Source organism: Acipenser ruthenus, chromosome 52 (assembly GCF_902713425.1).
Source record: "Acipenser ruthenus chromosome 52, fAciRut3.2 maternal haplotype, whole genome shotgun sequence".
In the NCBI taxonomy this organism is placed as follows: Eukaryota; Metazoa; Chordata; class Actinopteri; order Acipenseriformes; family Acipenseridae; genus Acipenser; species Acipenser ruthenus.
In genome coordinates, this window is record NC_081240.1 from 518624 (window position 1) to 534529 (window position 15906).

Sequence of the window (15906 nt, forward strand, 5' to 3'; positions counted from 1 at the left end):
CCCTTCTTTCCTTTGCTGTCTTCCACAGTGAAATCCCTCTGGTCACAGGCACATTCTTCTGGGGGTTTTATCTGGAGGCATTTTTGTACATTTCGCCGCAATTCTGTTTGAAATCCTCTGTGTCTTAACTCTAATACAGCTTGAAATCCCGCTAACAAGCCTCCATCCTGATTGTAATCTCGTTTTAAATCTCGCAAGCGGAGTCTCCAATAGAAATGTAGGAATGTGCTGTCACTCAGTAGTTGGGGCGGGTTTAAAGTATTCAGAACGAATCAATGATAGATGCAAGTCAGGAAGGCGGGACATTGCCCAGCAGCATTGGGAAATGTATTTATTATTTTTGTCGTAGGTTCTATTTTTTTTTAATGGGAAAAGGGTAAAGTCAACGTGAATAGATCAACCATTTCCACAGTTTTTCCGGTGTTTATTGGCTATCCACTGATTTCATTTTTTTGTATCGGGGGTCAGAATCACAAGCCCTAACTATATTATACAATTGTCATTATGCAGGGGCAAGGTGTTCTTCACAGGTAAATGACAGCCTTAATGAACCACTATGTACAGCTGTGGGAGACGTCATCTCAATAATTAATAAGAGTATATAAATCACAGTGTCTCAAACCTTTAACTGTTTTTGCTAATAGATATGAGTCTATTACATAAGAAACACGTTGCATTGTCTTGGGACAAAGCGTTCTTTACATAGCAAAGCCAGCCATAATGAACTAACACATACAGGTGTGGGTGAGGGCATTTTCATGTTGGATGCAGGCGTGTAAAACACATTGCCCCAAAACATTCTTTATTCTTTCTAAGATAATGCCCACACTGTATAAAAAGTGTGAAATCACCTTGGGTTCTTCATATATGAATGACACCCTATTGACTCCTTTGGTAACGTCATAATAATATTTAATAGAAATAAAAGTTTGGCGCTATGCAAATTACTTATGTATTTTTTCGAAGAGACATTTTGTCTATGCAGTATAAAAATGATCAATTATGATTGGTTTTATCAATAATTGGGTCTTCATTGATAAAACAGCCTTAATTAAAAAATATATATTATTATTATTTATTAATCCCATGTAAAACATGCTTACTCCAAACTGTAGCTGCTTTTCCAAACAGATATGAGTCTAGAATATCTGTTGGGAAATTAATGTATAGAAAATACAATTTAGACTTTATTGAAACCCGATGGTAGTGAGTTTGAGGTTTCACACAACAGTGCTGTCAGCAAGAGCTCCGAGTTCCGCCTTGTGGAAGGGTGGAGGGCAATTCACCGACACACACGGGAGACACAAGGTTTTATTTGCAACACCGCTCAGGTGCCCAGGTTTATTTAGGTAGTTTTATTTTTATTATTTTTTTGCAGGCACTTACAAGTTACAACAACATCTCACCCGAAAGACGGAGCACAAGGAGGTTCAGTGACTTGCTCAGGGTCACACAGTGAGTCAGTGAGTGAGCTGGGATTTGAACCAGGGACCTCCTAGTTACAAACCCTTTTCTTTAACCACACAGCCTCCTATATACACACTATAAAGAAAGAAATACGTCAAATAAATTAGATATGGATCTGAAATATCACAGTTATCATAACTACAGTCATCTTTGTATATTAAAGTTTGTGCTGCTATTAAAGTACCCACTGCCTCAATAGAGCTCTCACAGTGCTGTCTAACCTCCAAGTACATCAGGTAAACAAGAGTGTAACCCTAACCCTGCCTCCTCACGAAATCCAGAGCATGCTGTGTTCAGACATCATAAAAAAAAAAACTGTAGATAGCAGACTGACCAAAACAGAACTTTGCACCTTATCCCAGTTCTGTATCATATATCTTCATCATTTATTATACAGCTGCCATAAAACAGTGTGATCAAAAAAATATTAAACCTTGGGGCTATACATTGCATTGATAAGACTGAATGGCTTGTTACTGGAAACTGTGTGTGTCAGTACAAGTGCCAGTGTGCCTGTGTGTGTATGGAAAAAGGCATGAAAGGCTAATGAAATAACTTGTTTTAAGCAAATTAAATAATTCCATAAAAAAAATGACCTGCCATGCACTTCAATACACTGTGTAGATGTCACATATAATATGCAGTTGTGAAAGAAGTGCAGGATATAGTAAACTCTATCTAGATGAAATGATCTGGGAAGTGCAAGTGTAGAGCTTTCTTTAACCCAGGATGTTTTCAGATTGAAGGGACATTTACTCCTTTCTAAAACATCAAACAGAAAGTTTATATTCCAAAGCTTCAAATACACTGAATAACTCAGGAGTGTTTCACCAATTCTGAAACATAAACAGCAGATTATTTTTCCTTTTTCATAAAGTATGAAAACACATCCCTGATATCACTGCTAGTGAATGGAGGTGCACAGCAAGTAAGATTTAAGATGAACTCCCTTTAAAATGGGTCTGTTTAATAAAAGGCAGATCTCAGCTATCTGTATGTAGGCTTTACGTGTTAGAAATGATTGACTGCTTGGTTCAGGTGGACACTAATACAGACTTTACTGTATAATCCTAACCCTGTAATGTCTGATATTATTGTATTGAAGAGCTGTCCTCATGTCTGCTTCCAGGTCACAGGTGGCTGGCAGTTCAAATCCTGCTCTACTTCCTGCACTGCTCTCCTTATAGCCACAGTTACCTGCAATTTCCAGGACTATAAATAGGGCTGCATTTAGAAATACTCAAATGTGTTGTTTTATTAGATTTCTGTGTAGCTGGTGTTTTGTAATGTTGCTAGGTGTTTGTGTAGCAGGGTTTCTGACAGGCAGTGACAAGGCGAGGCAAACAAACTCAACCTTTGAATCTATGAATTGCATTGATAAGATTGAATTGCTTGTTACTGGAAACTGTGTGTGTCAGTCAGTATCTGAAAAGGCATGCAAGGCTAAGTATTTTTTAAATTTTTCTAGCAAATGAAATAATTCCATTAAAAAATGAACCGCCAAGCACTTCAATATGCTGTGAAGATCTCGCATATAATACGCAGTTTTGAAAGAACTGCAAGATATTGTAAACAATGTTTTTTAAAAAAATGTTATTTAAAAACTATATATATACACATTGTGATTTATAATGTTGGCATTGAAAAGGTGGGACAATCAACCCAGTCTCACGAGAGAAACGTCAACAGATTAACGTTTCTTCATTTCAGCTTTCTGGGGATAAAAACATTACGTGGGTAACGTTTTCACTTTCAACCACATTGCTTCACAACAGCATTTGTCGAAATTCTCTTTTTATATTTATTTTCTGTGAACATTAGTTTATGGATAATTTTTTTTGCTTTTAAACCAATTAAATTGTTACAAAAAAAGACTATTATTTAGTATATTCATTTTAATTCCGTACATGGTCTTGTTGTACTAGTGCTAAAATACACACTCCCTTTTTTCTTTATATATTTACCCGAAACCTCGCTTAATATAATCTTAGGAAATGACATGTCAGCACTGTGCTTGCATCCAGAGCGCGTCTGCCGATGAAAATACAAATACGGCTAAAAACAAAACAGTATTCGGTTCAACAGAGACATTCATTAGCTTAAAAACAAATAATCTAAATCACGCTCCGTGTCTGTCTGTGTAGTTTGGAATTTGAATGTGATGCCCCTGCTTACTCTGCGACGCTCAGCCAATAGGCAGGGACGGGACGTTGAAAAGAATTGTTTAACAAAACATTAAGAACACACAAACAGCTGTACTCTTACCAATCAACTGACCTATAAAGTGAGCTTAGTTTTATACATGTGGTCTGGTTGATTTGACAACCAACACACCCATTTAACCTGAACTCATTCTGCCCGTGTATTTTCCAATGCCCAGAGTCTTTCTCCTGCCACAAACACATTTATTCAATCGATATGATTTTGAATTTTAAATAATGAATGTTGTTTTTCAAACATTGCAGTAAGTTAGTGGTAATATACAGGCAGTCTATAGGCCTATAAGTCTCTGAGCTTTGAGTTTATGAAATGTTTTGAGCAATTTATAATTTCCACAATTTGATTTTATTTTCTCATCCATTACATCATATTCAATGTGCTCTCTGTGTATTGTTCTTCTGGTAAGAAATGCAAACCTTATTAAAAGTGAGCCAGACCAATAGTGAACAGGATTGTGTCCTCTCACGAAATCCAGAGCATGCTGTGTTCACTCATCATAAATAAAGCCCGATGACAGCAAAATGACCAAAATTGAAACAGTACTGTGTACCTTATCCCAGTTCTGTATCATTATGACACAACATTTATTATACAGTTGCCATAAAACAGTGTGATTAAAAACACATTCAGGGCTTTGGACCTATACATTCCATTGATAAGACTGAATGGCTTGTTACTGGAAGCTGTGTCTGTGTGTGTGTCAGTAACATGTACCAGTGTGCGTGTGTGTGTGTGTATGTGTAAAGGCACGAAAGGCTGATGAAATAACTTGTTTTTAATGGTTTAAGCAAATTAAATAATTCCATAAAAGAATGCCCTGCCATGCACTTCAATACACTGTGTAGATCTCACATATAATATGCAGTTGTGAAAGAAGTGCAGGATATAGTAAACTCTATCTAGATGAAATGAGCTGGGAAGTTCAAGTGTAGAGCTTTCTTTAACCCAGGATGTTTTCAGATTGAAGGGACATTTACTCCTTTCTAAAACATCAAACAGAATGTTTATATTCCAAAGCTTCAAATGCAGTGAATAACTCAGGAGTGTTTCACCAGTTCTGAAACATACACAGACAGCAGATTATTTTTCCTTATTCATAAAGTATGAAAACACATCCCTGATATCACTGCAAGTGAATGGAGGTGCACAGCAAGTAAGATTTAAGCTGAACTCCCTTTAAAATGGGTCTGTTTAATAAAAGGCAGATCTCAGCTATCTGTATGTAGTCTTTACGTGTTAGAAATGGTTGACTGCTTGGTTCAGGTGGACACTAATACAGACTTTACTGTATAATCCTAACCCTGTAATGTCTGATATTATTGTATTGAAGAGCTGTCCTCATGTCTGCTTCCAGGTCACAGGTGGCTGGCAGTTCAAATCCTGCTCTACTTCCTGCACTGCTCTCCTTATAGCCACAGTTACCTGCAATTTCCAGGACTATAAATAGGGCTACATTTAGAAATACTCAAATGTGTTGTTTCATTAGATTTCTGTGTAGCTTGTGTTTTGTAATGTTGATAGGTGTTTGTGTAGCAGGGTTTCTGACAGGCAGTGACAAGGTGAGGCAAACAAACTCAACCTTTGAATCTATGAATTGCATTGATAAGATTGAATTGCTTGTTACTGGAAACTGTGTGTGTCAGTCAGTATGTGAAAAGGCATGCAAGGCTAAGTATTTTTTTTAATTTTTCTAGCAAATTAAATAATCCCATTAAAAAATGAACCGCCAAGCACTTCAATATGCTGTGAAGATCTCACATATAATACACAGTTTTGAAAGAACTGCAAGATATACTAAATAATGTTTTTTTTTTTTTGTTTTTGTTTTTTTAAACTATATATACAGGGTGATTTATAATGTTGGCATTGAAAAGGTGGGGACAGTTTCACTATCCAGATGAAATTACTTAGCAAGTGCGAGTATAGAGCTTTTTTAATCCAGTATAACATACAGCAGTGAAAAAAGGATAAAATGTGCGATTTTGTGTCCATCAGACAACGTACAAAAGGCTTGTGTAATATTATAAAAGAAACAATGTTTATGGAAAAAAAATGTTTTGAGGTAAATTAATTTCGCATCTGCTTGCCACCACCCTGTGACGTGAAGGCATGGGCGACGCTTATACGAGGCTAAGCCTCCCCAAAATATTCATTCTTCCCGCCGATCGGAGCCCCCCATACAGTGGAGGCAGCCGACGAAAACTCTGAATCCTTCTCGCTCATTCCCTTACCTGGAACATCTTCTTCACATTTTCTACATTTATTCAAATTGCTGTTATCTATACAAACAGCTTGATGCAAGTCTGATTTTACAGAACTTCTGGCAAAATATTTTCACAGCATACTGTCTGTTTTCACGCACCATCGTTTTGTGAGAATTTGATAACTGTGACGCTAGTCAGAACATACACCTTTCACAACACTGTTTCTGGTGCCAGATTACGAATGTTTTTGAAAGTTTTCTTTAGATTTGTCCAGTCCTTCACTCTGTTTTCAGTGAAAGCGGGTTCTTTTGAACTAATGAAAAAGTGTCTACAAGGAAAGCAGAAAACCGCATCTGCCTGCTTACTGTACTCTAATATGAAAACGTATTTTAATATTCTGATGAAAATGAATGGTTTTGCTTACCAAAGACAGTTTTCAGATAGCCAGTATTAATAATTGATTTAAATGGGTGTGAAGTGATGGAAATGGTTTTTGAAATTGGTGTAGGTTCTGTTGGACTGCAGAACAGGTTAACGGATTTAAAGGTTTTTTAAAACATTGCAGCTTGTTATCCCGACTGTTTTTCTAATTTGCTTAAATAGGCTGAACCTGTTTTAAAAGTCCAAGCCAGTGTTAAACTTCATGTATTTGGCCGTAGGGTTGCCACCTTTGAGATACGAAAATACCTGACGCCCCATCCCCTCCTATTGTCTACTTCTTCATTTGGCTCTGCCGTTGTGACTAACGTTACAGTATTATTATTTGTTTATTTAGCAGACGCCTTTATCCAAGGCGACTTACAGAGACTAGGGTGTGTGAACTATGCATCAGCTGCAGAGTCACTTACAACTACGTCTCACCCGAAAGACGGAGCACAAGGAGGTGAAGTGACTTGCTCAGGGTCACACAATGAGTCAGTGGCTGAGGTGGGATTTGAACCAGGGACCTCCTGGTTACAAGCCCTTTTCTTTAACCACTGGACCACACAGCGAAACTATTAAGTATGCTACTTAATAGTTTCGCGCTTAACGTTACAGTTTCGCTACTTAATAGTTTCACTCTTCTTCATTCAAAGGGCTGTCAAACTTAACAGCAGCGCGCATGCTCACACCAGATAACACACAGCGGTGGGCACTCGAGAAAAACATCACGGCACAGCGTTTTGGTGGCTTACGTTGTTACCTCAATTCTATCTGGTGCATTTACACACCGCTGTGTTATAGTATTTGAGTTTCACTCATACAAGCACAACATGTGATATTAAATTGTTTATTGTAACACATTTTTAAGAACATATCCAATAGATTAGAATGCTTAGAATTTCCTGGACATCTTCCAAAATAAAACGGACAGGGGGTCAAATTACATAAAAATACCAAACAGTCCGGTAAAATACCGGCTGGGTGGCAACCCTATTTGGCCGCCTTATGTTGGAAAAAAAAAGTTAAATATATATATATATATATATATATATATATGTAGCATCCCTGAGTGGTTTCGAGGTCTGTTTCATGCTATAAATTACTATACAAGTTCTCAAAAAGACGCAGGAGAATGAATCCGGTTTACAGCTTTTATTTGTGTCCCTCAGTCTGACTATTTTTTCAAACTCAACACAATGAATAAAGTATATAAATACATATAATGTGTGTATCTTGCTGTACATCGTTGGGTCCAATAAATGCAGGGGGAGTGTGTGGAATAGCCTCCCCAAACGAAAGACTCACGCGCCGCCTATGCGTGAAGAGCGCTGAATAGAACAGGCTGATCTACACAATAAATACACAGTTTACAGAACAGCAGACAAGCTTCTCTAATACACTAATACAGACTTTACTGTATAATCCTAACCCTGTAAGGTCTGATATTATTGTATTGAAGAGCTGTCCACATGCCTGCTTCCAGGTCACAGGTGTCTGGCAGTTCAGATCCTGCTCTACTTCCTGCACTGCTCTCCTTATAGCCACAGTTACCTGCAATTTCCAGGACTATAAATAGGGCACCATTTAGAAATACTAAAATAAACGTAATAAATTCAATGTCAAATGTTTTGACTAAAAATTGTTTTTAATATCTTCTCAAAAGCTGAATTTTGAATCATCTGTTTTGTTCGTTTCATTGCTTCTGCTGCGCTTGCTCTTTGAAGGTGCTGTTTGAATATGTGTTGTTTCATTAGATTTCTGTGTAGCTTGTGTTTTGTAATGTTGATAGGTGTTTGTGTAGCAGGGTTTCTGACAGGCAGTGACAAGGTGAGGTAACCTGATACACAGACAGACACTGAGTGCAAACCCAGCACATCACACTCTTCAGAAGCACACTCTCTCTTGCAAGAGCTGTGACACACTTGGGATATTTGGAGTACATCACCTCATGCACATCTCAGAGGACAGACTTGTGCATCATTTTTTTAATATTGCAAATTTTGCACTGCTTTAAAGCAAAATAAAAATCAAATGCAAAAAGAGAAATCAAATAATAATAAAATAAAAATAAAAACACTGTGGGCAGCAGACTCTGACCTGCAGTTTATCAGACTGGAACAGACTGTTGTTCTTTGATCCAGTTCTGTAACATCTTTCTGTTCCATTTATTATACAGCTGTCATAAAACAACAGAACCACTGTGGAAAAAAAACTCAACCTTTGAATCTATAAACTGCATTGATAAGATTGAATTGCTTCTTACTGGAAACTCTGTGTGTGTGTGTGTGTGTGTGTGTGTGTGAGTGTGTGAGTGTGTGAGAGTGTGAGAGTGTGTGTGTGCGTGCGAGAGTGTGTGTGTGTGTGAGTGTGTGTGTGAGTGTGTGTAGCAAATTAATTTAGCCTTCCTTCAGGCTTCAAGTAGACATTACAATATACAATCTGTCACATACAGTACAACTGTATAATTTATTAATATATCTGACTTAATGTATGTATTATTTTAAAGTATTTAAACCAATAGATGTTACATCTAATGGTCATTTAATGTTTGATTATGAGACACCATATATACACAGTTCCATGAACACATATATTTCAATTCATATAGCGTGGCAATCCTGTGTGATACAAATGAAATGTCTCAAATCCTCTTTGAACTTTGATTATGGATTTTAGTGCACCTGGCCTCCAGAGGGAGGTGAAAGGCAGGAATGAGAGGCTGGTGAATTAACCCAGTGTAGGATTAGGAGCACAACAGAAGCCATGATTGAGACAAAATAAACACATTCTTGTTACCAAAATTGTTCATGTGTATGTTCTAATAGGAGCAACAGAAGGGAAAGGACGCTCCACAGATATGCAAGTATATTATGCATGAGATTTTCTGTGTGGCAAAAATAAACTCAAGTTTCAGATGAAGAGAGCTGGTAAACTGATGGGTAACTTTACATGTGCAATGCAGGCTCGTCAGGATGCATTTGTGATTGTTTATTTAAACTCCACTATTATCAAGAAATGTGTTTTCCTTCAGTTTCATTATTACTGTGCACTTTGATTGGATTTATTTTAAATTCTATCACTTCCCAGAAATGTTCGTTTTGTTATTACGCAGTCCTGTCGGGACGCAATCAAATTGAACACAGTCACTATTTGTATACAATGGGGAACAACAGGTGATTGCGATGTCACAACTTATGCTGCTGAATGGGCGGGTTCTGGGCGGGTTTTCAGGTAGAAGTGGGCGGGTTTTCAGGAAGTGGGCGGGTTTCCAGGAAGAAGTGGGCGGGTTTTTGGAAAAGTCGTTGGCAGCTGCTTGGCTGCCTTGGTTAAAAGGAGAAAACTACAAGAAAGTCACCTCAGAATTTGCAGCTGTGAAGAACACTTTTCTGATTATTTTCTATATATCTTCAAAAAGAAAATAAGTTAGCAGATATTTAATCTTAAATAACCAAGAGCTTTGCTGAACCTGAATCCTGTATTCAATCATTCAGAAGTCTGGTGAGTGACATTTTTTTTTTTTTTTTTTTTTTATATTATTCTATATAGTAAAGTAAAAATACACTCAAACCAGCCAGAATTACTCATGGATTCATATTTGTAGTTTTTATGCTGAAAAGTAGAGTTTGAGCTGTAAAATGGAGTGTTGAGAATTAAAACAGAGAATGTTCTTGAAATTAAAACAAATCCTCCTGGATACATTTTAAAACTATAGTTTATCATTTTATTATGGATCTGTTTGTTAAATTGCCTTCTGCATCGACAGATTCATATTAAGTATTTTAGTAGGAAATATTTTATTTTGGATTTATTTAGAAAGAAACGTGACTGAAGACAGTAACATTAATCTGAGTTCAATCGAATTATAATAGAAGGAACCCAAACTTGGGTAACATTGAAATTAGAAGGCTAATTTAACTTCCTGATGAATATAAAGACATACTAAATGCTAAGCAGGACAACACAGCGGCTAATAAGAAAAAGCAAGATACTTGGAAAGTTGTTTTAAACTCTGGACTGCAGTTCAATGTAAAACATGTGCTGTGGGCTTTCTCATTGAATGGTGGAGGAACGTCAACATTTGCCCTGACCATTAAAAGTACAGCCAGGTGTGTTCGTTGTTTTGAATTATTTTCAGGTTATTGAATAAACAGAGTAACTTGCCTTGATTCATCTGAGGTCAATATTTGATGGCTAGTTGTAATTGGTAGTAATGTATTGTAATGTATTTTGTATTGTTTTGGCCAGGTTACAATATTTGCACTATTCCAATTATTTTATGAAGGGTATTATTTGTTAGAATTAAACAGATGCAGAAAATGCAGGTTGATATATGATGTGTTATTTTATTCTGAATACAGCAAAAAGTATTATTTGGGACTCTGCTTTGTACTGCACAACATTATGCCACTGTAGCTTTAATTAGAAGAGATACGCGCTGTGGCGTTGCTGCTCAACTGCATCTCGGTACAAGTTGCATTGAGGTCTATATTTTAACTCAGTAAACAAAAGGAGAAACCCGTGCCTGAGGATCTAAAGAGTTTTGAATGAAGAAATGTCGTCTTGGACATTGTTTGGACACTTCATGAAGCTGACCGGCTCCTCCGAAGAGTAAACTCACAGCTTTACCAGCTTACATACAGTGATATGCTGTCTGCTTGTGGCACATATATGTATTTGCCTTGGGAGTGTAAGAGCATGGACTAGAGTTTGGGTAAATCGAATAAACGGAAATGTTGGCCCTGTGTATTCGAATAGGAAACTATTGGAAATTCCCATCCTCAATAAATACCAATATAAACCCCAGACATCTTTTTTTTTTGTTCACTCTGAATCGCTACAATCGTCATGTGACTCGTTTGTGACTCGGTGATATTTGCTAGGACACTGCCACCCCTCGCCTCCGTGTCGCCACTGCTCCCCCGAGGAAGTCCTTCACTGCGGTTGTTCTGGTCTGTGTTCTATGCGCATCGTCTCCTGCGGTTCACATCTAATTTGAAGAGCTGTGCTGCCCTTCTGTAGAATGAAAATTTCAGACCAAAATTACAAGCTGTTTGGGCGTTGGTGAGTGACAAATAAAAAACAACTAGAACTTTTTTTTTCACTATCCAGATCTCGGAATCCAAGCAGAACGAAATGGGTCACATCAAGAGACTGAACCCACGAGACCACACATGCAATATTGTGAGCAAATCCATCGAACGGGGTCAAAGTTATTAAAATACAAAAAATGGGGTTTAACATTAAAGTGACTGCTTAACCCCAACTATACATGATAATCAGGGCCATAACCAGAGCTCACATTCTACCAGGTCAAGCTTAGGTTTCAAGCTCTACCTGCATGTCACAAAGACGGCCGGAGGGGGTGGCGTCAGACTAGAGCCAGGAAATAAACGACAGAGAGGTGTGGTTTGGTGGAGCTGAGTGAATGTTTTCGCTCAGCATTTAATAAACAGAACAGAAAATAAAAAGGTTGTAAACATACAAGAACACAGGGCACGGCACTGGTAGCCAAAATAAAGAGACAAACAAAACGGACAGACACTAACAAACAGGGACAAACAAACACGGTGAGAAACACTTATTATTATTATTTTTCTTCTTATTATTATTATTATTATTTTTACCTCCTCTCTCTCCCTTTCTTTCGCCCTGAACACCCAACCCCGAGTGAATGAAAATGCATCTATATATACTGTTGTGCTGGGATTCAATTACTAATTAATTATTCACTTGAATCCCAGCACGTGAATTAATTATGTGCAACCCCGTGCTCACATATTACATTTAACCAGCACGTGAAGTGATTTGTGCCCTCCTCGTGCCTAAATACAAATCTACATTTTTAAATACATGTGAAACACAGACCCGTTTATATCCCGTGTACCAATCTCTATACACCAACATTAACACACGCAACATACACCATATAACACACACATGCACACAGGGGCGGGGCACATTGCCACACTGCAGTATTTATATGACTGCTTGGTCTTTACTATTCAACCTCCAAATCTATGTTACACAGCAAACCAACAGAGAACACGAAGGAGTCTTTTGCACTTTACCAGAATTTATACATGAGCATCAGCATTAAAAACAATCGAGGACACGACCTTGGTGTCGTCATAGCTAGTTACGGCTATGATAATAATGTATCCATAGTAAAATGCACATTGATTTCCATTCTGTACATTTATCATTTTCAAAGCTGCAGTCTTGTAATGTAATTTCACTCTCAACACTGCACTACACTTGAAGATGGAATCTACTGATCAGATGTGTCACCATTGTTTTGTAGGGCCTCTTCTTCAGATAAAGCATGGCTAATACAGGGGATGAGACGCTGGAGATGGCAGCTCTCGGACGACCCTTCCAGCTGGGAATGCTCTATGACTGCCGGAAGGATCGCCTCATTCCAGGTGACTGCTGACCCTTGCCTGCACTTATTCAGTCCACACGAGTGAGACAACACACCAGTGTGATGCGCAGGAACAGGAGAGATTCAATAGGGAGCCCCTGCAGGGTAATCAGACACTCTGCATCTGAAAAGTTTGTATGTACAGTAAAAGTTCAAATCTGGAAAATCTTACATTTTACTGGAAACTGTCAACATTTACCAAGTAAGGAATGTCTGGTAGAAATAGATTGCTGGATTTACCGGTTAATTTTATGATTTACTGAAGCTTTATTAGTAAAGGCACTTGGTTATTCTTAATGTCTGCAATAAAGAGGTATCATGTTTATTTCGAGATTTCCTAAAATTCGTAACTAATTATATATATATATATATATATATATACAGTGTATATATATATATATATATATATATATACACACACACACACACACACACATACATACACACACACACACACACACACACACTGCTCAGTTTTGGAACATTAATGTGGTTTTATTTAAAGCCTGAAGTAAACTTTGCCTTGAGATGAATGTATTAAGTTGTGTATCTTGATTGCATGGCAGGAATTACTTTGTGGAACCTAGAAGAACTAAAAGGCAGCATAAATAAAGAAAACCAGCCGATAACCGAGTTCAGTGTGAGCACCTCGGACTCCATTGAAGAGAAGGCTTCTGCTTTGAAAGTGGACGCTTCCCTGAAGGCGAGTCTCCTGGGGGATTTGGTTCAAGTGAGTGGAGCTGCAAAGTACTTCAAGGACACAAAGAAATCAACAAGACAATCCCGAGTCACTCTGCAATACTACACAACATCACGATTTGAGAATCTGACCATGAATCACCTGGCCAAAGGGAAAGTGTCTCACACCAGCGTGTTTGAAGACAAGACAGCGACTCACGTGGTCACCGCTGTGCTGTACGGAGCTCAGGCGTATTTTGTATTCGACCGGCAGGTATCCTCAGAGGAGAAGAAACAGGAAATCCACGGAAAAATGGAGCTTGCAATATGTAAAATACCTAAAATTAAAATGGAAGGTCAAGGCTCTATTGACCTGGAGGAAAAAGAAAAAGCTGAAGTTGAAAAATTCGAATGTACATTTTATGGAGATTTTCATCTCGAATCTAACCCGTTGACTTACCAAGATGCTGTGAAAGCATACTCAACTCTTCCAAAATTGCTCGGGGACAAAGGAGAGAATGCAGTGCCTGTGAAGGTCTGGCTGTACCCGTTAATCAAGCTGGACTCCAAGGCTGCCAAGCTGGAAAGGAACATAAGTGAGTACTTGGTAACATCTGCGCAAACTGTTTTAGAGCAATTTAATACAATTGAAATGCAAAGCAACGACATGATAAAAGACATTGTTGCCCAAACGTTTCCTGAAGTCAATGAGAAGATTCAACAACTGAAACAAAGGGGCACGCTGTACAAGCTGAATTTCATGAGAAAACTGTCCGCCGTGCTGCCTTCCATCCGCGGAGGTGAGCAAGAGGAAGAGTCGCTCGGAGAGATTTTAAAAAATCACGAAGAGTCCCCTTTTAACTTTAAAGCACAACATGCTTGGCTGAACAGCAAAGAAAGAGAAATCAATGCAGTGAGACGTTGCCTTGCTATTTTAAAAGACATACATGCTGTATCTTCTGTGAATGAGCTAGACGAGGAAGAATTAAATAATGAGACTGAAAATATTGTTTGCTTTACATTCACCTCACTGCACGAGCCAGAACCATATCTGGAAGATCTAAAAAACTACCTTAAAACCCAAGCAAGTAAGAACACTCAAAGTTCAACTCCTAGAAAATATTTGCATCAGGAGACCAAGCAATGGGTGTGCAGCGAAACTAAACTGAAGATAAGAATGTATTTGAATGTATTCCAGGAGTTAGTGAACATCAACAGGAAGAATAAGAAAACAAAGTTCTTCATAGTGTCTAAGGAAGACCAGGAGTTTCCTGGAGCCTGCATTCTCCTGTTTGAAAATGGAGCATCGAAATACATACATTTCAAGATCCCAGCAAAACCTGATGTCCCTGAGGTCTGTGATGTCACCCATGACAGTGTGACTCTGAAGGTGGTGCCTCCCAGTAGTGATGCTGATCAGAAACTAAAATACCATCTGGAGTATAAGTGCATTAATCAGAAGGAATGGGCAATTCAGTCCAGCACTAATAAAACAGAGACCCTCACTGTATCAGGCTTGCAGCCGAACACAGAGTATGAATTTAGATACACAGTGGAAGGGAAGTTGGGGTATTCTGTGAGCAGTGACACCACCAGCAAAGTCAAGACAACAAGTCCACCTGCAAAAGACACAGGTCAGTGGTTAGTTCCTTTTTTTAAATGTCACAAATATCTTCTATCATCACCCTTCTCTATAGTAATCATTGACAAGTTAGAGTCTTATACCTTTTTTTAGGGCTGTGTCCGAAGTTTCGTTCTGTAGCCACGGATTCAGGGGAGGGGAGAGTGTAGCGTGCACGGGGGAAGGCAGCAGCGGGGCTGGCAGGGGAGAGTGTAGCGTGCACGGGGGAAGGCAGCAGCGGGGCTGGCAGGGGAGAGTGTAGCGTGCACGGGGGAAGGCAGCAGAGGGGCTGGCAGGGGAGAGTGTAGCGGGGCTGGCAGGGGAGAGTGTAGCGTGCATGGGGGAAGGCAGCAGCGGGGCTGGCAGGGGAGAGTGTAGCGTGCACGGGGGAAGGCAACAGCGGGGCTGGCAGGGGAGAGGGCAGCGTGCACGGGGGAAGGCAGCAGCGGGGCTGGCAGGGGAGAGTGTAGCGTGCACGGGGGAAGGCAGCAGCGGGGCTGGCAGGGGAGAGTGTAGCGTGCACGGGGGAAGGCAGCAGCGGGGCTGGCAGGGGAGAGTGTAGCGTGCACGGGGGAAGGCAGCAGCGGGGCTGGCAGGGGAGAGTGTAGCATGCACGGGGGAAGGCAACAGCGGGGCTGGCAGGGGAGAGGGCAGCGTGCACGGGGGAAGGCAACAACGGGGCTGGCAGGGGAGAGTGTAGCGTGCACGGGGGAAGGCAACAGCGGGGCTGGCAGGGGAGAGGGAAGCGTGCACGGGGGAAGGCAGCAGCGGGGCTGGCAGGGGAGAGTGTAGCATGCACGGGGGAAGGCAGCAGCGGGGCTGGCAGGGGAGAGTGTAGCGTGCACGGGGGAAGGCAGCAGCGGGGCTGGCAG

The 15906-nt window shown here is 39.7% G+C and overlaps 1 protein-coding gene across 1 annotated transcript; it reads left to right on the top strand.

Annotated features, from left to right (window-relative positions):
- Nucleotides 1–9657: 9657 nt before the first annotated feature.
- On the top strand, nt 9658–15148 carry LOC131722934 (neoverrucotoxin subunit alpha-like). Its single transcript, XM_059016091.1, has 3 exons — nt 9658–9812; nt 12616–12736; nt 13302–15148. The coding sequence occupies exons 2-3, from the start codon at nt 12637–12639 to the stop codon at nt 15146–15148; spliced, it is 1947 nt and encodes a 648-aa protein (XP_058872074.1). The 5' UTR covers nt 9658–9812; nt 12616–12636.
- Nucleotides 15149–15906: the final 758 nt, after the last annotated feature.